Genomic DNA, 25129 nt, shown 5'->3' with positions numbered 1-25129 from the left:
GAAGCCAAGGAGCAGTTTCATAAATGATCTAAGTCAGTGAGTCCAGCAAACTAGGCAACCGCTTTGCTAAGCACCTGCACTCTGTGTGTCATGGCAATCTGGAGCTCCTGGTTGCTAGCTATTTTAATTCTCCTTCCCATTTCCACACCAACCAGTCTGCCCTTGACCTCCTCCACTGCCAGGGTGAGGCCAAATGTAAACTTGAAGAATAGCACCTCATATTCCGCCTGGGTAGTCTACAACCCAATGGCATAAACACTGGATTCCCTAATTTCAGGTAACCTGCTCCAGACTATTTGAATAGGGGAGCCCAATCTTTTTCTTATCTGACATTGACACCCAAACACATGCACATATATACTGTTCCAAAAGTTGTGTTCATTCTCTATTCTCACTTTATATTCTCACATCCACAAAAGCAAATGTACGGATATATACATTATCAAACCAAACTAGCATAGAAACGTATGCAAGCACTTTTAACAGGTTTCTTGTCCTCGCCTGGCATTCACACACACCTGCTCACACATAAACAAGCACACCCAAGTAAACACATGTAGTTGCATATAGGAAACAGATCGTGTTCATTATTAATAAAATGAGAACAGGCTTTTCTTCTCAGTGATCCAGGAGCAATGGGCCAATTAAAGCACAAAGGCATGGAAATTCTTGTGCACCTCAATGTGTGCACCAAATTGACGTCACAGCAAGATGCCAATAATTTTTTTTTTGGTCCAGGATTACAGCCCACTACTCCATGGCTGCAAATCAAGACTTCCATTGGAGACTCAGGTGGATTGTAGCATCGGATGTCAGGAGGATCAGATGGCTTACTGTTGGCAGAGGGATGGACCAGCGTGTCAGAAGGTTTGGAGTCAAGGCTTCCTGAGGAGTGGCTGTGAGGTTGGGAGTGGAGAGACACTGAGTAGATGGGTAGAAGGATGAAAGATAAGTAAAGAACTTATCTTGGTGGGGTCCTAATCCCCCACCAAGTTCTCCTCCAATTCTCTAGGGGTCATACAGTGCACAAGTGAAAGGGAAATAGGATCAGTGGCCCTGGGAATGTTGTGCCGAATTCCCAGAGTGACTCAAGATACCCCAAACGTAGTTGTAACCATGTTACATACCGAAAAAAATTCCATTTTCAATGTCATAATATTGCTAAAAAAACAGCAACATGCAATTGCATTTCTAGGCACATTATCATCATTCTAGCTGAGATCATCTCAAGCAGACCAGGGAACTGAATATTTCATTTCCACAGCTAGCCACTAGGTTCAGCTCAGCTAATGCATGTCCCTCAACTTTTTTATCTGTGTCTCTTGAGATACCCTCCTGATCATGCTGAATGGTTAAGTCACTAGCTTCAGCGAGTTATTTGACTTCAGAAAGAAGTTACTAGTGACAATATATCAGTAACAGGGATATTCTGTCTAAACAAAACTTACTATCATTTTCCTACAAAAGTGTGAGGGTCTGATTTACCATTTAGACATCCTTGTTACTTTTCTAGGCAAGAACAACAAAATAAAATCAAAGGAGAAGTTTTAAGCTTTGCTTTCATGGGGAAACTAAATTGAAATCTTCACAAATGCCATCCTACTGAGAGTTATAGTTTTCAAAATCCATATATGCAAAAAAAATGCTCTTAGTAATACCTGGGACTGAGTCAGTGGCTACAGTCTAACTGAGGGGTTCTACTAGTTTGATAATATTGTGAGCTTATACAAGTATAATATCCCTAAGAAAGAGGTGCCCTAATAGGGCAGGAGAGAGTCCTTTGGTCATTCCCTGTCCTCCACCAATGCAGCTGTATGAAAAGAAGTGGAGCAGGCCACAGCAGGACAAGGAAAATTGGAGGAGACTCATGTCAAGTGACTGCTTCAGAGTACAGTAGGTGGAGACCTGGGAACAGGCAATTACGCTAATCAACTACACTCCATGTATTGGAATAAAGGACACAAATAGTTCTGTTCTTAGGATCTTACCAGCTTGAAGACTGTAACAGCTTCTTGCCTTAAGTCCTCATCTGTTTGGGTCAATGCTTCTTCCAGTGGAATGGTCAACATACCAAATAATTGGTTCTGGACAGAAGAAGGCACCAGTGAGTGCATAAGAAGAACAGCTTGTTCATGTAACATGTAGTCTGCAGAGCGTCCCACACAGACCTACCCTGAAATGAGTCCGTACAAATCTGGAGAAAGGATAGTTGTTGATATCAAGAGGCATTGATAGCTGTTGCCCTGACTCCATCTTTGGAATTTCAGTCTGGATAATACAATCTGTGTGGATTTCTTTACTAACTGCAAAACAAAACATCAAAACATGAACAGCTTTCTCCTGGAAAGGGAGTTCTTGATTTCTCAAATATAAATGTTCAAGAGCGAAAATGGAGACCACTGACTTATTAGCCTGTCAGTTGTCAATATAGAATCATTAGAGTGATTTCTAGGATGGGGGGGGGAGTGTGTTGGTGGGGTTATCTTATCTGGAGAGCTTGAGTAGAACTATGTCTAAGGCTGAACATGCGTACAAAATCATCGGGGAGAAAAGCCTAGGGATGGGGGAGCTTCAGGGATCTGAAGGGTTGACTGATGAGTAGAGAGGTTGGGGTAGAACAACTGGCAGAGGAGTTGGAGCAAGGGTCAGCTGTCAGGGTTCAGTGGGGGTTGGGGGCAATCTGTAGCAGAGCGATTGGGGGTGGTCAGGTTATGTGATAGCTGCCAGAAATTGTGGGAGGAAAGTTAATGGCATTATTTCCAATAACACACTTTCTGAATATAATGCAGGTAACCTTTTTGCTGTTGTCTGGTGTATCACATTTATTTACAACTGTAATACTTCCATTAGAAAGGTAGAGTTTCAGAGAGAGGGAAAGTGAGTAATATAGTGATAGAGACAAGCGTGAAAGGAGGGAACAACAGAGGTTGAAAAATTCACTGAGTAATCAGATGAAAAGTTTACCTGCTGCAACTTGGAGTAAGGTGGCCAACTCAGCTGGAATGTCCAGGTGGGCAACGTTCACCACTTCTCTCATTGTTTGTTCCTGAGTTTAAATATAATGATTTTATAATTAAATTCTCTCTCAGGTAATAATGGCAGTACAACCGGAGTCTCAATGTGGAAACAACAACTATTAATTGAGAGCCGAAAATAACAGTAACATTTTAGGATGTGGCATATGAGGAATGAGGACAATGTGTGATGAGTGTTGCATACAGAGGGGAAATGGTGACTTTGGCCTTTTGATTCCCAAAAGCTTTCCATCACTGTAATTCTGCACAAATACAAACACAAACACGTTTTTTTGTCCAGTAACTGCAATATTTTCAGGGAGGTTTGTGGTCCTGTTGATAAGATGATGATCCTAAGTGTACTTTTGAGTGTTGTTACAGGCTAGGGATCATGATGAGGATGAGAATCCAATGTGTGATACAGTACTCCTGTATAAGGGACCATCCCCTAGTATGTTGGATTACACCCCAGTGATAGGATGAAAGAGGCATAAACTAAGAATGATATAGAAAGACATCTGTTACCATCTCAATCCTCTCCTGTTTTTGTTCTCGGATCTACAAAAAAAAAGAAAAATGTGTTTCTAGGTAAGCAGTGTACCAGCTCATGTTTCAAAAACATTTGATGATATTTCATAGTCACATAATTGATTTCCATACAATTTATTTGACCTCAGTCACCAGGCAATCTGTTCAAATACTGGAGAAAAGACTTTGTGTTTACTTGCTCAAGATGCAAGACACATATAGTGAGTTTGAAGTGTACAACTGACAGGCAACCAAAGATAGTGGAGAAACAGAGTTCTGATAAAGGGTCTTCAATCTGAAATGTTGGCCGTTTCTTTGACGTGAAATGTTACTCAGGTTCTCCTCCCACAGATGTAGCCTGACCTGACGAGTATGTCTAGCATTTTCTATTTTCATATATGTTGGAGATAGCAACCATTTTGTACACAGCAAATTGAATGAACAATAAAGTGAATGATTGGTTTGTCCCGACTAAGTTGGCTAGACTCCATCTCTTCTTCAGATAGTGACATGTAATTTTTCACATCCACCTCAACCACAGAGATGATAAAAATCAAACAGTGAACATGGAGCAGGTAGACACAGACTAGGTGGATTAGATCAACCTGGTGGAGGGAGACCAAGTAAACCAAGCAGATGCACACTAAGTGGATACTGACCAGGTGGATACTGGCCAAGTGGATATAGATCAAGTGTATCAGGTAAATATAGCTCAAATATATTGGGTGTACTTTGACCCAGTAGATAAGGCATTCATGGACAGATTGGAAAGAAAGCAGATGGATGCAGACTAAATGGATCAGGTGGACAAAGTGGAAATGGATAAGATGGGCCAGGTGGAATCAAACCAGGTGAACCAGGTAGACATGGATCAGGTGAATTTCAACTAAGTAAATTAGATTGACATGTCAAAATGGACCATGTGTACATGAACCAGGTGCTGAAGAAATGATAGACAACATGGGCTTGGACATGGCATCTGTGATGCTGCAATGTGAAATGTCTACTCAGTGTTCAAACTCACCCTGAGAAATCTTCTGCGATTTGTAAACATGAGAACAATGGATCGGACTTTGATCAAGTTTTCCTTAAACTTTTGGAATTTTTTCCTTAAAGATAAAAAAAGAAAAAAAAATGATGTGAAGGATGATCAGTCTCACAATCGGCTTGACATAACTCCAAAAAGTAACAGCACTGCTTCGGTTGTCCTATAGTTTCTGGGTACTTGTGCACAGTGCTGACAAAACCAACAACAGCACCTACGCAGATGGCCTCCCAATGCTCTCCTCTCCATAGCTTAATTATGCCTTGCACAGGACACTTAAGTTGTCTAAAGACAGGGGCTGCCAGATGAGTTGAATACTTCTGGCCCAATACACCAGGGATACTGCTTTTTTTTTTAAAATACTCCATTGCTTTTGTCTTCATCCTCTAGAATATTGTTGCCTTGAGGAACAGGTCCATTCCCTTGATGTAAGACTGAATGATTATTGAGCTCTGTCATACATGCCTAGATTTGCAATATTGCAGTCTACCTCACTAAAACATGGGGGCCAGGAGTGATCCTGGATAGGCTTGGATATCAAACTTTGCAGGGATAGGTGTGTTGACATGAATCCATACTTTACTGCCACCAGTCACCCTCTTGCAAACTATTCACCTTTGACCCTCAAATTCTGAAGATGTCAATGGTCACCATGCATTCACTGAATTACACCACAGACCCTTAGGCCCTTACACAAAGATAGGAACATACAAATTAGGATCAGGTGCAGCCATTCAGTCCTTTATTGATGCTTTGCCATTTAACAAGATCATGGCTGATCTGATTGTAACCGCAACTCAATTTTTTTTCCTTTCAAATTGTTTATGGTTCTCAGTTTTAACACCAGATTAATCTCTGCTTTTTGGATACAGGATTTCTCTCTTACCTGGCAATGTAGCCTCTGGCTGAAGCCTGAAGCAGTATGATTGTTCTCCGGAGTTTTGTATAACGCTTTCTGGCAAAAAATCCACGGGCATAGCGTTGCAGAGTAAGAGAGGCAATGAGCATGAGGCCATCCCGCTTACTGTCTAGAGTGTGGTACAAATTCTCCTTGATAAAAAGCTGAAACAAAACCAAATGGCAGCTTGTCACTCTTCAAGTATTGATAAGTGTACAGTTTTATTGAATTTTATGAGGAAGCTTCCAGCAGCTTCACCACCTTCTCCAGTGTAAATGTTAATTTAAGTTTTCAATGCCCAGTGTTTATAAACACCTAAATGGTTCCCATCTGGTGGTTTGGATTAAAATTATTATTTTCTTGATCTCCAGAACCACAAAACAAGAATGGCTATTAAGTTAAGGTTAAAAATAGTTATCACACCCAATGGCATCATCTCAACAAGCATCAAAATCCTTCCTGAATTTGTATCCAGCAATAGTCAGTGCCTCTGAAATTAAACATAAGATTTTGTATGTGGAACTGTACTCCATTTAGAAATGCATGCTTCAAATACTTATGCACTTAAATAGATACACTAAATTGGTGAGGTAATGGTACCCACACCTGTTTATCCTGGCACCAGTATAGTCCAGTTTTCAATCACAACCTGGAGCAAATGCATGTGCATGTTCTTCTCCCCTTTGGCTGCATGATAAATGATTGTTAGTGAAGCAACACCATACACCTGTGGAATGACCATGTGCTGGAGCTGGAGCCCTAATTGATACATGATTGCTAGACGTTATGGAATGTTATGATCCTCCATGTACAGTGGGCCTCCAGTTTTGAGGATTGTCCTCAGGGATCACCTACTATTTCTGGTAAGGATGATTTGGATGAGAACCATCAAAGACAGCCTACATAGGAAGGACAATGCAAGTGCATGTTTATATGTTTATTGTGTTTGGACAGCCAGAAAGGCTGTGAATTGACAGGGAACATGCTACCTTTGTCCTTTTCTAACGTCCTGCAGTACCATCAATGGAGTCAAGAGCCCACTTGGGAAGTGGTGGGCAAATTTCTCCAATGTAGTGGTTGTTGCAGCAGGTTTTAGCCTCCATGGAAGCACAAGTGGAGGCCATCCAAAATCTATATGTCTCAGTGGAAGCTTAGTACACTCCCAGCTTGGTGCCAGCCAGGTGCAGACAGCTACTATCAGACACTTGTAATCAAATGTTGGCAATGGACTTGGAGGCAATGACAGCAGTGGTAGGTTTCCAGCAGACTGCAAGGCTATCATATGGCTGGTCCCAGAAGAATGCCAGAGGTTATTAAATATGTAAACTACACACTAACATGATCTTTTCTATTCTTTTAGGATTTTTTTGCTTCAGTATCCATGAACTGAATCCCAACAATAATCTCTCCATAGAACTATACCCTTAGTAAGAATTATAATATTTGGAATTATACTTTACATCTTATTTCCTTATATATATTTTGGACTAAAGATGGAAGGGGTTTTAGGAAAATGTATTTTAAACATAGAGAGCTGGTTATTTTTTGGAGGCCACTACATACAAGTGTGGTGAAAACTGAGTCAAAATCAGGGATTTCAAAAGGAAAGTGAATAGACACAAGGGAAAATAGTTTGCAGTCTAGAGAAGTAAAAAACAGATTGTTTTACCAGGATCCAGCACAGTCTCAATGGGCCAAATAGCCTCCCACTGTGCTGTAATAATTCTTTAATATTACACCTCAATGGGAGTCTGTTTCTGTAGAAATTTGCCCCAGTGGAAGTCAGTGCCTTCAGGAGGACAGAACACTGGATCAAAATGTTTTGGGGTCAATTGGAAAAAAATTCCCTAGTAATCAATGTTTTCAGAAAACTAAAATAAAATTATGTCCCTTCTACAGGAAAGGCAATGTAAAATGATGTATTAGTGCACTTGAGTTTGCTATGTAATGAATTTGTGATCAGACCTTGGTAAGTCCAATGCTGTACATTCCTCTACTGACTGGAACAATCTGTTTCAAAATGGCAACGCAGTTTTCACCATCTGCCTTTATTTGATTTGTTAGTCCCAATAAGATTTTGTACCTGCAAAAAAATTGTTTTATTAATCTCAGCTGAGTAACAATACAATTTACCCGTCTGTAACAGTGACTATATGGCAAATTAAAAGCCTGTCAACAGAGAATGCTGTAGCATGCAAGTCATTTGGTCTTCCATTGGTTTAGCATCCACTTAGATTTCTTTTCAAAACATTACAGATTTCTCAATTCTTTTATCCACTGTTTTTATTCATAGAAAGAAAGACTTGGATTTAAATGGTGTCTTTCAGCTGCTTCATCGATGACCTCCCCTCCATATTAAGATCAGAAGTGAGGGATGTTTGATAATTGTGCAATGTTCAATTCCATTCACAACCCCTCAAATAATGAAGTGATTTCATATCTCCACATTGCAAAATGTAGACATCATTCAGACAAGCGCTTATATAACATTTGTGCCAAGCAGTCTTTGTTGTGGTTACCCGCAATAAATAGAGGACCAGGAGAAGCAGAAGATTCCTCAAGAAGTTAAACTTTTATTTGCAAAGAAAAGTTGAGACAGCCAGACAGTCAGTTACCAGTCACCAGTCACCCTCTGACTACTGCTCTCTCTGACATGTTTAATGAGCTACACTAAATCAAAAGTGTCTCCCTAGGAATGGGCTAACTATTTCTTTAATTAGCTATATGTTTCCTAAGAGTTTCCCGCGCTTGAGCTGAAGAAGAAGGAGGCCCAGCAGCCATCTTAAGGAGATCAGCAGCCATCTTAAACACAGAGCAGACTATGAATAAAAAAAGGTATAGCCTCTACTTTCTATATATTCTATATCCTCAATAAAAGAGAATCTAACCACCAAAATTCAACACCATTATAACAATTATGGTTTATTGATATGTACCCTTTTAAGATTTGTACCATGTAATTCACTCCTGACTATGTATATATAGTTACATTGTTATTATTAAGTGGACTAGAACTGGTTTGTCTGTCTGGAAGGAGTCACACTTCTCTGTGAATTGTTTTGTTTAATAAAGCAATTTATGAATTTAACTTGCAAATGAAAAGCAGATGCTGGAAAATCTGAGATAAAAACAGAAAATGCTGGAAACACACAGGTCGGGCAGCATCTGTCAAAAGAGAAACCAAGTTAATTTTTTAGATCAGAGATCTTTCTCTTCCAGGAAAACCAACTTTGAAGAAGTTCTCATCAGCTTTCCACCAGGATTTCTGTCTACCTCTTTTGCCTTGTTTATCCTGTGTTTCTCTTTCCCTTCTAATTTTCTTTAAGGTTTTGAACAAAACTCGCGAGTTCTGACAAAGGGTCTCTTACCTTAAACACCAACTCTGTTTCTCTTTCCACAAGATGCTGAGTATTTCCAGTATTTCTTGTTTTTATTTATATTAATGTAAATTACTTGTCCTGAAGTATGTTTTAGGCAGATATCATTCACCATCTCCAAAATGTACTGTAGCAAATCAGCAGGGTGATAAGCAGCATTTTCCAAACTGTGATCTAACTTCTTGAAGCACAACAGCAGCAGTTGCATGGCAATGCCAAATGCAAGTCCTCCTTCTTGTCACACACTATCCTGACTCTCAAATATATTCAGCTCCTTCATTTTTGCTGGATTTAAATCTTGGAACATCTGATAGTATTGTGGGAATGCCTTCGCCAGATGGGTTGGAGATCAAGAAAATGGCTTCACATTATTTTTACAAGGGCAATGAAGGAGGGACAATAAATTCTCAATTTACCCTTCAACCTTTAATTTATACGGTAATGCAAGCACGCAATCTAACCATTCTACTCATTAATTGACCTCATCCTCTCCTGCGCTATCCACCTATGCACTTTGGGTTTAGTTTCATTAAAATTCACAACTATTAAAAATGGCACTAAGAACACCAGAAACTCACTTTGCTTAATTATCAAGAAAAACGTGTTTAATCCCATTTATGTGAATACATATCCACAGCACAAAGAGGAATAATCAGCTAATCTCCGAGGTCCTTCAAGTGCTAACAGTTTCCCTAGCATTGGTCATCTTATTATGCAAGTCTAGTAGAAACATAAAAATTAACAGAGTTTGGATACAGAATCCCCAAGTGCAGATGGACCCTATACCAACCTCTTGATGAAATTATCAAAGGTAATCCTCACAGGGTAGCCCTCCTTACGGATCCTGATGGTCTCCAGAATCCCCGAATATCGCAGTTGTGAGCTGACAACATCAACCTCAAAGAGTTCAGGCTCCTGCAGAAAGGAAGATTTCCATATCAGTTTCTCACTCAGTATGTTACCTTTCTTTCACATACAATCTTTAACTTCTCTTGTAGGTTTTCTTTCTTTTTTTCCTTCTTGGGAAAAAATTAGCTCCTAACTGGGAAGTGGCCCTATGGCACACTTCAGCCTGTTGGCCAAGTATTGCTCTTACATGTGTAAGTGCCTCAAGAGAAACCTTCCTTCAGCATCTTCCATACACAGCTAAGTTTTAATGAGGGTCCTTCCATCTGTTAAACCCTGTAATGCTGAGACCAACATGGACCACAGATCAAAAATACAACATTCCACAAGGTTCCTACCGTCTTTGTCAGCTGATTTTTCATTTTTCCGATCCTCTTCTACTGTTAACAATTTGTTAAGTCACCTGCCTCACATCATCCTTTCACAGGATCTCAGACTGTACTTCCACTCAGCTTCCTCATTCTTCCTCCCTTTGCAATGCAGACTTTTAAAAGGCCCAAATTTGTGTCAAAAAATACAGAATAGAAAGGACTGCAACTGACATAGCAGGAAAGTACAGTAATCTCCTAAATTATGACTGACAAAAATCCATGCATTTCCCTCTTCTGTTGAATCACCATCAGTCTCCCTAGGTTGTTTCATGGTCTGGTATTGCAATTCAAATGCACAGTAATGTACGAAGGTACAGAGAGTAGTGGATTCAGCCCAATACATCACTGGCACACTCCTCCCACCATCAGTAGTATCCACATGAGGCGCTGCCTCAAGAGGACAACATCTATCATCAAAGATCCCCACCATCCAGGCAATGCCATCTTCTTGCAGTTACCATCGGGCAGGAAGTACAGAAGCCTGAAGTCCCACACCACCAGGATCAAAAACAGCTACTTCCCTTCAACCATTTGGTTCTTGAACCAACCTGCACAACCCTAATCACTACCTCAGTATAGCAACAATATCACCACTTTGCACTACAATGGACTTTATTTTTTTTCTAATTGTGTTCTTTCTTGTATAATTTTTGTATACTTTATGTTTAATTTATGTTTTTCTTGTGAATGTTGTGTATCTGATGCTATGTGCCTGTGATGCTGCTGCAAGTAAGTTTTTCATTGCACCTGTGCATACATGTATTTGTGCATATGACAATAAACTCGATTTTGACTTTGACCTTAGCCAGACATGAACTGCTCACTTTGCAGGTAACTGTCTGTTCATCTTTACTTGAGCCTATGTCTTCTTATCGAAGAGTCATAGAGTCATACAGTAGGGAAACAGGCCATTCGGCCCACCACATCCAGGCTGACCAGTGGGCACCCTTCCGTATTAATTCCATCATGCAGCACTTGGCCCATTGCCTTCCATGCCAAGGTGATTTAAGTATTTGTCTAGACACTTTTTAAATGCTGTCAGTGACTCTGCTTCCACCACTCTCTCCGGCAGTGTATTCCAGGTAGTCACCACTCTCTGGGTGAGAAAGGTTCCCCTCAGATCCCCTCTTAAATCTCTTACCCCTTTAACTTAAATTTATGTTCTCTAGTTTAATTATCAATACACTTATTTACCTCCTTAAAAAAATCAGTCAGATTGGTCAGACAAGATCTGCCCTTGACAACACCATGCTGGCTATCTCTGATCAGTCCCTGCCTTGCTAAACTTCTGTCAATTTCCAACACATTAAGTATAATTTACTTATTCTCATAAAAAAATAATGTTTTTGCTCTTTCATTCTTACTGGTGTGGTGCAGTGTAACATTTGGTTCCATGGTTTAGCATTCTCCTGAATGAGATTGTCAGAAATTGAGAAAAGAAAAAGTCATTGTCAGTTAAAGTACTCCCAGATCCCAATATTTCCACTGCAAAATTAAAATACTGAGGGATGCTGGAAATACTCAGAAGGTCAGGGGCATTTGTGGAGAGATTTATCGTCACAACTTATTTTAAGTCATTTGTCTGAAATGACATCACTGTTTTCCTCTTCACTCTTACTGCCTGACCTGCTAAGTAGTTCCAGCATTATCTATTTTAATTCATTGCTTTTATTAGTTCACTTAATGCACCCTTAAACCAATGCCATTTCACCAGCTCCCAAATAGTTCATTTATATTATATCCCAGACCCCAAGGTCAATACCCCAACTCCTGAGTTCAGCTTACCTTTTTGTTATTTGGCTTGATGCAGCGGACAAAGAAAGGATTGCAGCTGAAAAAATGCAAGTGTTATGTTAACTATTATCAGTTTATCAAATCAGTGTTACACTTTGCAAAAAGTGTTAAAGTATCACATTTATATCGCAGCTTATCAGATCTCAGAAATGGTTTAGAACATTTATCAAACAATTAATTACTTTAAATTTGCTACACAGGTAAACATTTCAGCCATTTGAACACAGTTTAATCCCACAGAGGTAAGGAGGGTGGGTGATATGTTCATCTGTTTTGGGTCTTTGGTTTAAATAATACTGTTGGTCAAGATTCAAGCAGAATTTTCAGCTCTTCTTTAAATCACACCAAGGGACATTTACTGTTCACCAGAGCCACCAGAAAACCCAAGGGATGTTAGGTTAGGGTCTAGCACTGGGCTAGGCTTAGTGCTGGGTTGGAATTAGCAGATGGTGGGTAAGGGAAATATAATTTTAATATCCCCAACTGACCTTTCCATCTTCTCCACCAGTTCCATCAGAGACTGTTGGAATTTGGCTGCCACAGTGGGAGCATACCTTCGGCTGATGGTACTGTTCTTATTTGACATCATCTTCATGGTTTGCCCCACGAAAAGACTGGTCAGAATCTAACAAGCAAAGGAAATACATTATGTCATTAAATTAATTCTGTTGTTAAAATAATTTAATCCAGTTATTAATTTTTATGGTCCCCAGAGATTCTGTGGTGGACTAGGATTAGGAAGAAGGGAGGGTTTTGGGTAGGTGGGGAAGATTAGGATTAGAGTTAGGATTTGGTTTGGGGTAAATGTTTATGCTCAGTGTTTGGATCTGGAAGCAAGAGGGAAACTGCTCCTCTTTTGATGGCCTTGTCATCTTTATTCCACTGGTAACTTTTTAGGTCATGTCTCCCATTGCTTCTTGTCCACTTTTACTTGCCATCTTCTATCTCGACTAAGGGTGTTTGAGAGTTGTGTACGGTATATTGGTAGGAAGAATAAAGGTGTATTGTAGCCGAACGTGACAGGTTCCCAAAAGGAAAACTCGGAGACGTTGTGGCTGAATCGGAGCACACTTTACTGTGTGAAGCAAAATGCATGCGCACACAAAGATACCCGAGAGCCTCTCCGGCGGACGTGACGTCAGGATCCCGCCGGATGGCCCGCCCCGCGGTTCGCTTGCGACACGCTACTGCGCGTCTGCCCGTGGCTGCCGATGGCGGTTCGAGTTTCGTAAGTACGGGTCGCTACACCACCCCCTCGAGAAGCGTCCATTGGGGGCGTGGGGCCCCCAGTCTGTGTGTCCTTCTTGGGTGGCCTGACCCATCGGTGCGGTGAGGGTACCTTCATCGGCTGTTCAATGTCCAAATGTGCCGGTTTGAGGTGGTCCACCGTAAAAGTCTCTTCGCGGCCACCCACCTCCACGACACACATAGATCCATTGTGCTGGAGCACCCTGAAGGGTCCCTCGTATGGCCTCTGCAGCGGTGACTTGTGCATGCCCCTACGGATGAAAATGTACTCACAGTCTCAGAGGTCCTTAGGGATAAAGGACAGTGTAGTGCCATGTCTGGAGGTGGGAACCGGTGCCAGGGTCCCTACCTTATCCTGTAGCCTTGTCAGCACTTCCGCCGGCGTCCCTGCTGGACCTTGGGCCTCTGGCACGAACTCGCCTGGGACTGTCAGGGGAGTGCCGTAGACCAACTCCGCTGAGGAGGTGCCCAGGTCCTCCTTGGGGGCTGTGCGGATGCCCAATAAAACCCAGGGGAGCTCATCTGTCCAGTTGGGCCCCCTGAGGCGCACCACCAGGGCTGATTTGAGATGCCTGTGGAACCGCTTGACCAAACCGTTGGACTGGGGATGGTACGCTGTGGTGTGATGTAACTGGGTGCCCAAGAGCTGCGCCAGTGCTATCCACAGGCCTGACGTGAACTGTGCCCCTCTGTCGGAGGTGATGTCCGCTGGGAGTCTGAACCTGGCGATCCAGTTTGCGATGAGCGTCCTGGCGCAGGATTCGGTGGACGTGTCTGTTAGTGGCACAGCCCCCAGCCACCTGGTGAACCTGTCAACCATGGTAAAGATATACCTGGTGCCCTGGGAGACGGGCAGGGGACTGACGATGTCCACGTGGATGTGCTGAAACCTCCCGAGCGTCGGCTGGAACTGCTGGAGGGGGGCCTTCACGTGCTGCTGGACTTTGGCGGTCTGGCAGTGTATGCAGGTCCTGGCCCAGTGTCCGACCTGCTTGCGCAAACCGTGCCAAATGAATTTGTCCGCTACCAATTTGATAGACGCCCGGATGGATGGGTGGGCCAGGCCACGTAGCGTGTCGAAAACCCGTCACCTCCATGCTGCTGGTACCACAGGCCGGGGTCTGCCGGTAGACATGTTGCACAGGAGCCGAACTGCAGTTGAGCCGACAGGGACGTCCTCCAACTGGAGTCCCGAAACGGCGGTGCGGTAGGCCGGGATCTCTGTGTCCGCCTGTTGCGCCTGTGCCAGCGCCGTGTAGTCGACCCCTGGGGATGAGGTGGTCACTGAGTGGATGTGGGGGTGGGACAGCGTGTCGGTGACCACGTTGTTCTTCCTTGCGATGTGGCGGACATCCACGGTGAACTCTGAAATAAAGGAGAGGTGCCTCTGCTGCCGAGCCGACCATGGGTCCAATACTTTTGCAAGGGCGAAGGTGAGGGGCTTGTGGTCTGTATATATGGTGAAATCTCTTCCTTTGAGGAAATACCGGAAGTGCCAGATAGCCAGGTAGAGCACCAGCAACTCCCTGTCGAAAGCGCTGTACTTAACCTCCGGTGGTCGCAGGTGCCGGCTGAAAAAGGTGAGCAATCGCCACTGGCCCTCAATGAGCTGCTCCAGGACTCCGCCGACCGCCGTGTCGGAAACGTCGACTGTGAGCGCCGTGGGCACATCGATTCTCGGGTGTACCAGGAGGGTTGCTTTCGCCAACGCTTCTTTGGTCCACTCGAAAGCCTCCGTGGACTCCACGTCCCATGCCACCTCTTTGGCTTTGTTGGCCATCAGACCGAACAAGGGCCTCATGATGCGCACCGCCGGCGGCATGAACCGATGATAGAAATTCACTATCCCCACAAATTCTTGCAGGCCCTTGCCTGTGCTGGGTCTGGGGAACTGGCGGATGGCCTGGACTTTGTCCAGTAGTGGGGCAACACCATGCTGGCTGACCCTGTGGCCCAAGAAGTCGATTTCCGTCAGCCCGAATTGGCACTTCGCCGGGTTGATTGCCAGTCTGTGGTCGCTCAGGCACTGGCAGAGTTGGCGCAAATGTGCCACGTGCTCTTGGCGTGACTTGCTGGCCACCAAGATATCATCTAGGTAGATGAAGACGAAATCCAGGCCTCACCCTAACGAGTCCATAGGCCTCTGGAAAGTCTGGGCGGCTTTCTTGAGGCTGAAAGGCATCCTTAGGAATTCGAACAACCCGAAGGGGGTGATGAGGGCTGTCCTGGGCACATCGTCAGGGTGTACAGGGATTTGATGGTACCCCCGGACCAGGTCGATTTTCGAAAAGATGGCCGCCCCGTGCAGGTTTGCCATGAAATCTTGGATGTGAGGCACTGGGTATTGGTCAGTGGCATCATTGAGTCTCCTGTAGTCCCCGCAGGGTCTTCACCCTCCTGCGGACTTGGGTACTGTGTGTAGCGGAGATGCCCACGGGCTGTCCGAGCGACGGATGATCCCCCATCTCCTCCATCTTCCGAAACTCCTCCTTGGTGAGGTGGAGCTTGTCGGGTGGGAGCCTATGGGCTCGGGCGTGCAGTGGTGGTCCCTGTGTGGGAATGTGGTGTTGCATGCCATGTTTGGGACCGGTAGTGGAGAACTGCGGGGTGATGATGGAGGGGAAATCTGCCAGCACCCTGGCGAACTCATCGCCCGAAAGTGTGACTGAGTCCAGGTGGAGGGCCGGGAAGTGGGCTTCTCCGAGCTGGAAGGTCTCGGCGTGGACCAAGTGCCAGCCCTTCAGGTCGACCAGGAGGCAGTTGGCCCGTAGGAAATCCACCCCTAGTAACGGCCGTGATACCGCTGCTACCGTGAAGGTCCAGGTGAAGGAGCTGGGTCCGAAACGCAGCAAGATGGTGCGCGTGCCATATGTTCGGACGGTGGTGCTGTTTGTGGCGGTGAGGTCAGGGCCTGGGGCTGCGTTATGGGTGTCCATGTTGGAGGGGGGGGAAGAACGCTGATTTTGACCCTGGTGTCCACCAGGAAACATTGCCCGGAGTGCTGGTCCCAGAGGAATAGGAGGCTGTCTCAATGGCCAGCCGTCGAAGCCACTAGCGACGGCCGGCCCCGGCGTTTCCTGGGAAGGCACATGGTGGGCAGCAGCGGCGCGCATTTGACCCCCATCTCTGATGGTAAAAGCACCATCAGTCTGAACCTTCATCCTTGTCTCCTGCGGGTCTCGGTGGCTTCGGTTGTGGGGTTTTGGCCTTGGGCTGTGCGTTCATGGTTAGGTAGATGGAAGCTGCTCCCCGCTGCTTACTCTGCCACAGAATGTCCGCCCTGGTCGCAAGTCTGCGCGGGTCGCTGAAATCCTCACCCGTGAGGAGGAGGCGAATGTCCTCCGGCAGTTGCTCGAGGAACAACTGCTCGAATAAAAGGCACAGCTTATGGCCATCCATGAGCGCCAGCATGTCGTTCATCAGCTCGGATGGCTTGCAGTGGCCCAGGCCGTCCATGTGCAGAAGCCGCGCGGCTCATTTGCGGTGGGAGAGTCCGAAAGTACGGATTAGGAGCGCCTTGATGCTAGCGTACCTGTCCTCTGTTGGTGGTTGGTGCAGGAAGTCGATGATCCGGCCTGCTGTGTCTTGGTTGAGCGTGCTGACCATGTAGTGATACCGCGTGGTGTCGGCTATAATGCCTCTGATGCTGAACTGGGCCTCAGCTTGCTCAAACCAGACGTGAGGATGAGTGGGCCAGAAAGTCGGGAGCTTGAGCAAGACTGCGTTGTGCGAGTCATTGGAATTCACGTCGCAGGTCCCAGATGCCGTCTGGAAACGTCGGGGTCACCAAATGTAGCCGAACGCAACGCATTCCCAAAAGGAAAACTCGGAGACGTTGTGGCTGAATCGGAGCACACTTTACTGTGTGAAGCAAAATGCGCGCGCGCATAAAGATACCTGAGAGCCTCTCCAGCAGATGTGATGTTAGGATCCCGCCGGTAGGCCCGCCCCGCAGTTCGCTCACGACGTGCTGCCGTGCGTCTGCCCACGGCCGCCAATGGCGGTTCGAGTCTCATAAGTACGGGCCGCTACAGTAGACTATTTTCTAAATTGGGAGAGAATTCAGAAATCGGAGGTGCAAAGGGACTTGGGAGTCCTAGTTCAGGATTCCCTTGAGGTTAACTTGCTGGTTGAGTTGGTAATAAGGAAGGCAAATGCAATGTTAGTATTCATTTCGAGAAGACTAGAATATAAAAGCAAGGATGTGGTCAGTCGTTGGTCAGACCGTATTTGGAATATTGTGAGCAATTTTGGGCCCTGTATCTAAGGAAAGATGTACAGGCCCTGGACCCTGGGTCTAGAGGAGGTTCACAAGAATGATCCTGCAAATGAAAGGCTTAGTGTACGAGGAGTGTTTGATGGCTCTGGGCTTGTAGTCGATGGAGTTCAGAATGATGAGGGGGGATCTCATTGAAAGCTACCGAATATTGAAAGGCCTGGATAGAGTGGACGTGAAGAGGATGTTTCTATTGGTTGGAGAGTCTAGGATCCAAAGGCACAGCCTCATAATAAAGGACCATCCCTTTATAACTGAGGTGAGGAGGAATTTCTTCAACCATAGGTGGTGAATCTGTAGAACTTATTGCCACAACAGGGCTGTGGAGGCCAAGTCATTAGGTGTATTTAAGGCAGAGATTGATAGGTAAAGTGGTTAAGGGGTAAATGGGAAAAGGCAGGACAATGGGGTTTAAAAAAAAAATCAGCCATGGTTGAACAGATTCAATGGGCTGAATGGCCTAACTCTGCTCCTAAATCTTATGGTCTTATGGTATATGCCAGATTTTCATATAGGATATGTCTAGTTGAAAGAGCAGTGGTGCTTGAGGACAAGCTAAGGATAAGGATAAGAGTACTTAAGGGTGAAAATTGGGGGTTAGAGGCTGATAATGGTTAGACGTAATGGTTTAGTGTTAGGTTAAGTTCTTTGATAGGCTTGAGGCTGGACTTAAGGTTTGGAGTTGGAAGTAAATCAGGGCACAGGATTGTACTGGGTTTAGAAATAATGTTAGGATTAATTTAAGGTAGGGAGTGATGCTGGGTAGCAAACAGACTCTCTTCAGGAATTATATTAACTGAGCAATGTTATGGAGGTTAAATGGAATGTCACAAAGTCATTTCAGTTGAAGGGGACCATTCAGTATTTAATTCATTTTTTTAGTGCAACCTTGAGTGTTCCCATCATAGAAGGCTTTGGTTCCTGTATGAATTCAAGGTGTTCTCCATTTGGAACTCTGTTTCATATGGTTCCTCCTCTATATGCATCAGTCTGAAGTTTGGCTTTCATTTTTACTTCGTTTTAAGTAATTTTCTCAACTAATTCCGAGATATTGTCTTTCAAGGCTGCAGAAAATGATAACCTGGGCTTGACAGCATATAACACATCTCCTAAAAGCCAATTTACATGTGGCAATTGGGCAGGAAACCTTATGGACTATCGAGCATCTCTGTCATGATTAGGAACAAAGAACTTCAGCAACAGTTGCAAAGGGCCAACATAAGCAATGGACTGAGTTGAAGGTGTCAAATAAAGAAATCTTCTCAACTTACCTTTATTTTGCTGTTCACAAACAGTTCTATGACATCTTGTCGAACCTGATCATGATTTTTCTCAACAAATTTATGGACCTGTTGAACAGGAACAGGAATGAAATGGGGCCCTATTCAACACCTTTGCAAAGTAAGGAAGCATGAAGTAAGAGCACTGCAAACCCAGGAAACATGCTTTTTAACATGAACTGTGCATGCTAAGTGGTCCCTATACAATTATTTTATCTCCTAACATAAAGGTTCTCCTTCTCCCCACTCTTTCCTGGTTTGTTTACACCATTCAACATCTATTTCATTACATCACAGAATGGTACAGCAAAAAATTAGGTGGTCATTCAGCCAATCATGCCTGTGCCAGCTCTTTGGTAGAGCTATCCAAATTGTCACACTTCAAATAATTATCCAACTCCCTTTTGAATGTAACTATTGAATTTTCTTTCATCACCACTTTTATACACAGCATATTTGTATTACAATTTACTGTGTAAAAGATTTTTCTTCGTGTTCCTTCTTGCATTTTTGCTAATCACCTTAAATCTTTGTCTTTTGGTTCCTGACCACTGCCCCCGCCCCCCCCCCCCCCCACCCCCCACCACACACATACAAGCACACATATACCTGGCCACTGGAAACTTTTTCTCCTTACTCACGCTATCAAAACCATTTATGATTTTCAACCCTTCTATTAAATACCTTAATCTTCACTGCTTTAAGGAGAACAATCTCAGATTTGCATGCCTTTCCATGTAACTAAAGACCGTCACCTTGCAACAATTCCAACAACATTCTCTGATTTCTTTCCTACAGTACCCGGAATCGAACATTGTGCCTGAACAATGTTTCATAAGTGCCTTTTTAATAGACTTTTCCAATTGTTCTGCCTCCTTCAAAGATTTAAGTATATATACACTCCCCATTCTCAGTGTTCCTGCACCAGTTTAAATTTGAACCATTTAATTTATACTTCCTCTCTTCATTCTTTCTACCGAAATGTAACACTTCCCACCTCAACTTTTATATTCAACAATCTGATTCAACTTTCATGTTCATTGACAATGTAACTCAGTGATAAAGCCAGCATAAAAAGGAGGATAATTACCTGGTATGTCACTTTCCCAGCATAATGTTTAATGCTGAATTCAGGCAGAGGCATTTTTGGCTTTGAGTACAGGGGATTGTTGCCGTGGTGATAGTGACATTTTTGCAGGAAGGTATGATCAGTCGCCTAAATTGTAAGAATATTGTGATCAAACTGCTAGTCACATACAGAAAAAAAATGTTTGAAATACATCCTTTACTTGAAAATTTAGTTGATTTGGCTCAAGTTTAGTTGATGGCAGCTATAGAACCATAGAACAATACAGCACAATACAGGCCCTTTGGCCCACCATGTTGTGCCGCCCTTCAAACCACACCTAAGACTATCTAACCCCTTCCTCCCACATATCCTTCTAACTTAAATTCCTCCATATGCTTATCTAACAATCTCTTGAACTTGTCCAATGTATCAGCCTCCACCACCACCCCAGGCAGCGCATTCCATGCACTAACCACTCTCTGGGTGAAAAACCTCCCTCTGACATCTCCCTTGAACTTCCCACCCAATACCTTATAGCCATATCCTCTTGTTTTGAGCACTGGCGCCCTGGGAAAGAGGCGCTGGCTGTCCACTCTATCTATTCCTCTCAATATCTTGTATACCTCTATCATGTCTCCCCTCATCCTCCTTCTCTCCAATGAGAACAGCCCTAGTTCCTTTAGTCTCTCCTCATAATCCATACTCTCTAATCCAGGCAGCATCCTGGTAAATCTCCTCTGCACCCTTTCCAACGCCTCCACATCCTTCCTATAAGGAGGCAACCAGAATCGGACACAGTACTCTAAGTGTGGCCTAACCAGAGTTTTGTAAAGCTGCATCATCACTTCACGGCTCTTAAACTCGATCCCTCGACTTATGAAAGCTAGCATCCCATAAGCTTTCTTAACTACCCTATCCACCTGCGAGGCAACTTTCAGTGATCTGTGGATATGAACCCCCAGATCCCTCTGCTCCTCTACACTGCCCAGAATCCTGCCATTTACCTTGTACTCCGCCTTGGAGTTTGTCCTTCCAAAGTGTACCACCTCACACTTCTCCGGATTGAACTCCATCTGCCACTTCTCAGCCCAGCTCTGCATCCTATCAATAACCCTCTGCAAGCTTTGACAGCCCTCCACACTATCCACAACACCACCAATCTTTGTGTCATCTGCAAACTTGCTAACCCACCCTTCCACCACCTCATCTAAGTCAATAATAAATATCACAAAAAGTAGAGGTCCCAGAACCGATCTCTGTGGGACACCACTAGTCACAGCCCTCCAATCCGAATGCACTCCCTCCACCACAACCCTCCGCTTTCTACAGGCAAGCCAATTTTGAATCCACACGGCCAACCTTCCCCGGATCCCTTGGCCTCTGACCTTCTGAAGAAGCCTACCATGCGGAACCTTGTCAAACGCCTTACTAAAATCCATGTAGACCACATCCACTGCACTACCCTCATCAATCTTCCTGGTCACCTCCTCAAAGAACCCTACCAGGCTTGTGAGGCAAGATCTTCCCTTCACAATGCCATGCTGGCTGTCCCTAATCAGTCCATGTTTCTCCAAATGCTCATAGATCCTATCTCTTAGAATCCTTTCCAACAGCTTACCCACCACAGACACAAGGCTCACCAGTCTGTAATTCCCTGGACTATCCCTACTACTTCTTTTGAATAAGGGGACAACATTCGCCTCCAATCCTCCGGTACCATCCCCGTTGACAACGAGGACTCAAAGATCCTAACCAACGGGTCAGCAATCTCCTCCCTCACCTCACGAAGCAGCCTGGGGAATATTCCATCAGGCCCCGGAGACTTATCTGTCCTAATACTTTCTTGCCTTTTTTCAATTGTAGGAACTGTCTAGAGTTCTTATGGAAGATCAAGGAAGAAGCAGATCTATAGATACCGTCATTCAATGGTGAACCAGTCCACTTGTTTCATGACAGGTGTTTCATGGATACAAAAATGAATGTGATCCCATCCACAATTATATCACATCCTCTCCTGGTTACTCTGTCTGGGGTACAGTTCCTAAAATAGTTGACTCTCATTAGCATGTTGCTCTTATCGTCACTAATACTCATTAGTGTTTGGTTCCTCAAGGCACTCTTATAGGGGTAGTTCCTGATAGTCTGTAATTGGGGTGTGGTTTCTGATGGGAGTACAGCCTTAAGAGTGGAACTTCCCACTGGATAACTCCATTAAAGGTGCTGAGTTTCACTGGGTACAAATCACATTGTTGGAAATATTTGCAGGGCTACAGTCCTGAAGGTATTGGTTTTCGAAATGGTTCACGAAATGTACCCTACTGACAGGGTACATTTGACTCTTCCTGTCATACTATTTCTGAAGTCCCAGGCTTTCACAGGGCTGTAATACCTGATAGTGCTAATCCTCACTAGAATACAATTCTTAAAGTTACTGACTCTTACTGTGCAGAAGTTCCTGAAGATGCTGACACTTATTGGGTACTGTTGATAAAGTTGGTGGCTGTTACTGTGGTAGTTCATTAAGGTGTTGATTCTCACTGGAGTGCAGTGTCTTGAGATGCTGTCCTTCACAGGGATACACTTTCCAAAGCTACTATCACCTGGGTATTGTTTATGAAGTCGCCAACACTTGTGCAGAACTGATTCAAGATTTTTTTTTCTGAATGTCATCTCAGCCTTTATCTGTATATTCATCCTTATATTTCATCCAATTCCTCAGCCATGGCTAGCTCAGGTACACTAGAGCTTAAGAGCAATCTACCCCTGCTAAGATCAAGTAAATCAGCAACTTGCTTTTAACTTCCACCAGAATTAGAGGAAGCAAGCTTACTGGAGCTGACAAGGATCATAGACTTCACACACAAACCAAAAATGAAAGAGAGAGAGAGAGAAAATATGAGACAAAGACAGATATTGAGATAAGAAGCACAGAGACCTCAGTTTAACGTTCTGCCCTTAAGCAAGCTATTATGTTTTTAACAAGCAGAACCACAGAAAGACTTTGACCTGTGGGAAAGAGCTTTGATCATCCAATATCCTGAGGATCCCATGAGGCTTCTGTGAAATAAGATCAAGGCAGGGTTGGTTGTCATTGAAAGTAATTTGTTTCCAGTCAATCTGTTCTTTGATATACTCCTCCTGTAAAATAGAAATACACATTCAAATCAACCAAATGAAAAATAATTAACCCATTCAAGCAAAATTACACAGGTAAATTGTAAAAAAAAACATTTTTCTGTAGACTTTTCTCTATCCCATTCTTTTAAATGCTGGTGTGATTAAGACAGCCTCTAGGAAACTCCTCAAGCATTTCATGGACAAAGTTGTGGCTGTAACTGTGGTACAATTCATTGAGGTGCTGATTCTCACTACAATATAGATAGTGATCATTAAAGGCTATTATGGCATGGAGGGCATAATTGAATCCATTCTGACTGAAGTGACAGGCCAACAATAACAACAGGTGCTTTGAGTCATCAAAAATATGGCTTTGTGATACATTTTTAAGTGGAATCTTGACAGACAAGGCAATTGCAGCAGTGAGCATTTTTGAAGAAAAAAACAGATCTGCTTGCTTCCACCTTTCAGAACAGTTCTCCATCGGGGACACATATTGCTAAGTCAATGACCATAACTCCCCACTGATTATGTGTAGCCTTGTGTGCCTTTCTGAAATATTTTTTCTTATTACAATAAAACAGTACTTAATTTTGACTCAGTATGTGAAATCCATTGAGCCAAATGTTGATTAGGTTGTATCAGATGCAATAGATGAAAAGAAAGTATTAAACTCTGTTTTCTGTATAATGCAGTGCAACCCCAGAGTGATGCAAGATTCCATTTTGAAGAGGCCAGTGGCAAATTCCATTTTGGCCTTGGTGGTGCCATGGTTTTCAAGGTAATGACACATAGCAAGAATGAATGGCATATGAACAAGGGTCAGAAACGATGGAAGTAGTGAATAGCTCTATCATATTCCAGTTCAGCTCTTGAGGTGGTGTTGCTCCCGAAATATGGTAGGCAAAATGAAATCCCTAAGAATAAAAGATTACATGAGTTTCCTGAATACCTGAATGGATCATGAAATCTATCCTGGTATTCAGGGAACTCATGTGATCTTTTCAAGGTTAATTCTAGGTATTCAGGAAATTCACTAGGATGCTGTTCTTAAAGTCACAATGGCATTTAGCCCCTCAAAGCAGGAGCATGAGTCTCTATAGACTCTATGGAGAATGAAGTCTGCTGACACAAGTCCTACTAGGCCATCACCCTTTGGGTCCCCATGCATGAACATGCTGCCTCTGACACCTGGCCTGATGCTTCTCCCCCAAAAATGAAATCAGCAACACTTCCATCAATGCATCCACTTTAAGGTGGTTTCAAATCCAGGCGCTTCCTGGGCTACGAATGACCTAACTTACAAAAATCTGACTTTATGCAAATACCTCTATACACTTTTAAAGCATTTTTCAAGTGACGAATAACAATAATAAAATGTTTCATGGTACTCACTAATGACTGGATACAGTACATATTCCATTAATTTAATTATTGGTAGTGTTAGGGTGATTATTCAATTACCATGAGTCGGAGTACAGAAAGGAGATAGAGAGTTTAATAACATGGTGTCATGACAACAGCCTTTCCCTCAATGTCAGCAAAAAAAAAAAGAGCTGGTCATTGACTTCAGGAAGGAAGCAGTGCATATACTCCTGTCTACATCAACGGTGCTGGGGTTGAGAGAGTTGAGAGCTTCAAGTTCCTAGGAGTGAACATCATCAATAGCCTGTCCTGGTCCAACCATGTAGACGCCATGGCCAAGAAAGCTCAACAGCGCCTCTACTTCCTCAGGAGGCTAAAGAAATCTGGCATGTCCCCTTTGACACTCTCCAACTTTTATCCATGTACCATAGAGAGCATCCTATCCGGATGCATCACAGCTTGGTATGGCAACTGCTCTGTCTGTGACTGCAAGAAACTGCAGAGAGTTGTGGACACAGCCCAGCACATCACAGAAACCAGCCTCCCCTCCATGGACTCTATCTATACTTTTCGCTGCCTTGGTAAAGCAGCAGCATTATCAAAGACCCCACCCACCCAGGACATTCTCTCTTCTCCCCTTTACCATCGGGCAGAAGATACAAAACCCTGAAAGCACATACCATCAGGCTCAAGGACAGCTTCTATCCCACTGTTATAAAACTATTGAACAGTTCCCTAGTACCTTAAGATGGATTCTTGACCTCACAATCTACCTTGTTATGACCTTACACCTTACTGTCTACCTGCACTGCTCGTTCTCTGTAGCTGTGACACTTTACTC

General features: G+C 43.8%; 1 protein-coding gene across 1 annotated transcript in view; it reads right to left on the bottom strand.

Annotated features, from left to right (window-relative positions):
* The window catches only part of myo15aa (myosin XVAa), a 135800-nt gene that overhangs the window by 85858 nt on the left and 24813 nt on the right, over positions 1-25129 (bottom strand). The window contains 13 exon segments of the mRNA XM_052021366.1: positions 1989-2084; positions 2173-2303; positions 2965-3046; positions 3540-3572; positions 4567-4651; positions 5474-5649; positions 7451-7568; positions 9653-9777; positions 11925-11970; positions 12422-12558; positions 18729-18806; positions 19828-19953; positions 22813-22944. Of these exon segments, the coding sequence (XP_051877326.1) occupies positions 1989-2084; positions 2173-2303; positions 2965-3046; positions 3540-3572; positions 4567-4651; positions 5474-5649; positions 7451-7568; positions 9653-9777; positions 11925-11970; positions 12422-12558; positions 18729-18806; positions 19828-19953; positions 22813-22944 (1365 nt within the window).

Source organism: Pristis pectinata, chromosome 8 (assembly GCF_009764475.1).
Source record: "Pristis pectinata isolate sPriPec2 chromosome 8, sPriPec2.1.pri, whole genome shotgun sequence".
Lineage (NCBI taxonomy): Eukaryota > Metazoa > Chordata > Chondrichthyes > Rhinopristiformes > Pristidae > Pristis > Pristis pectinata.
This window is presented reverse-complemented; position numbering and strand designations above follow the sequence as displayed.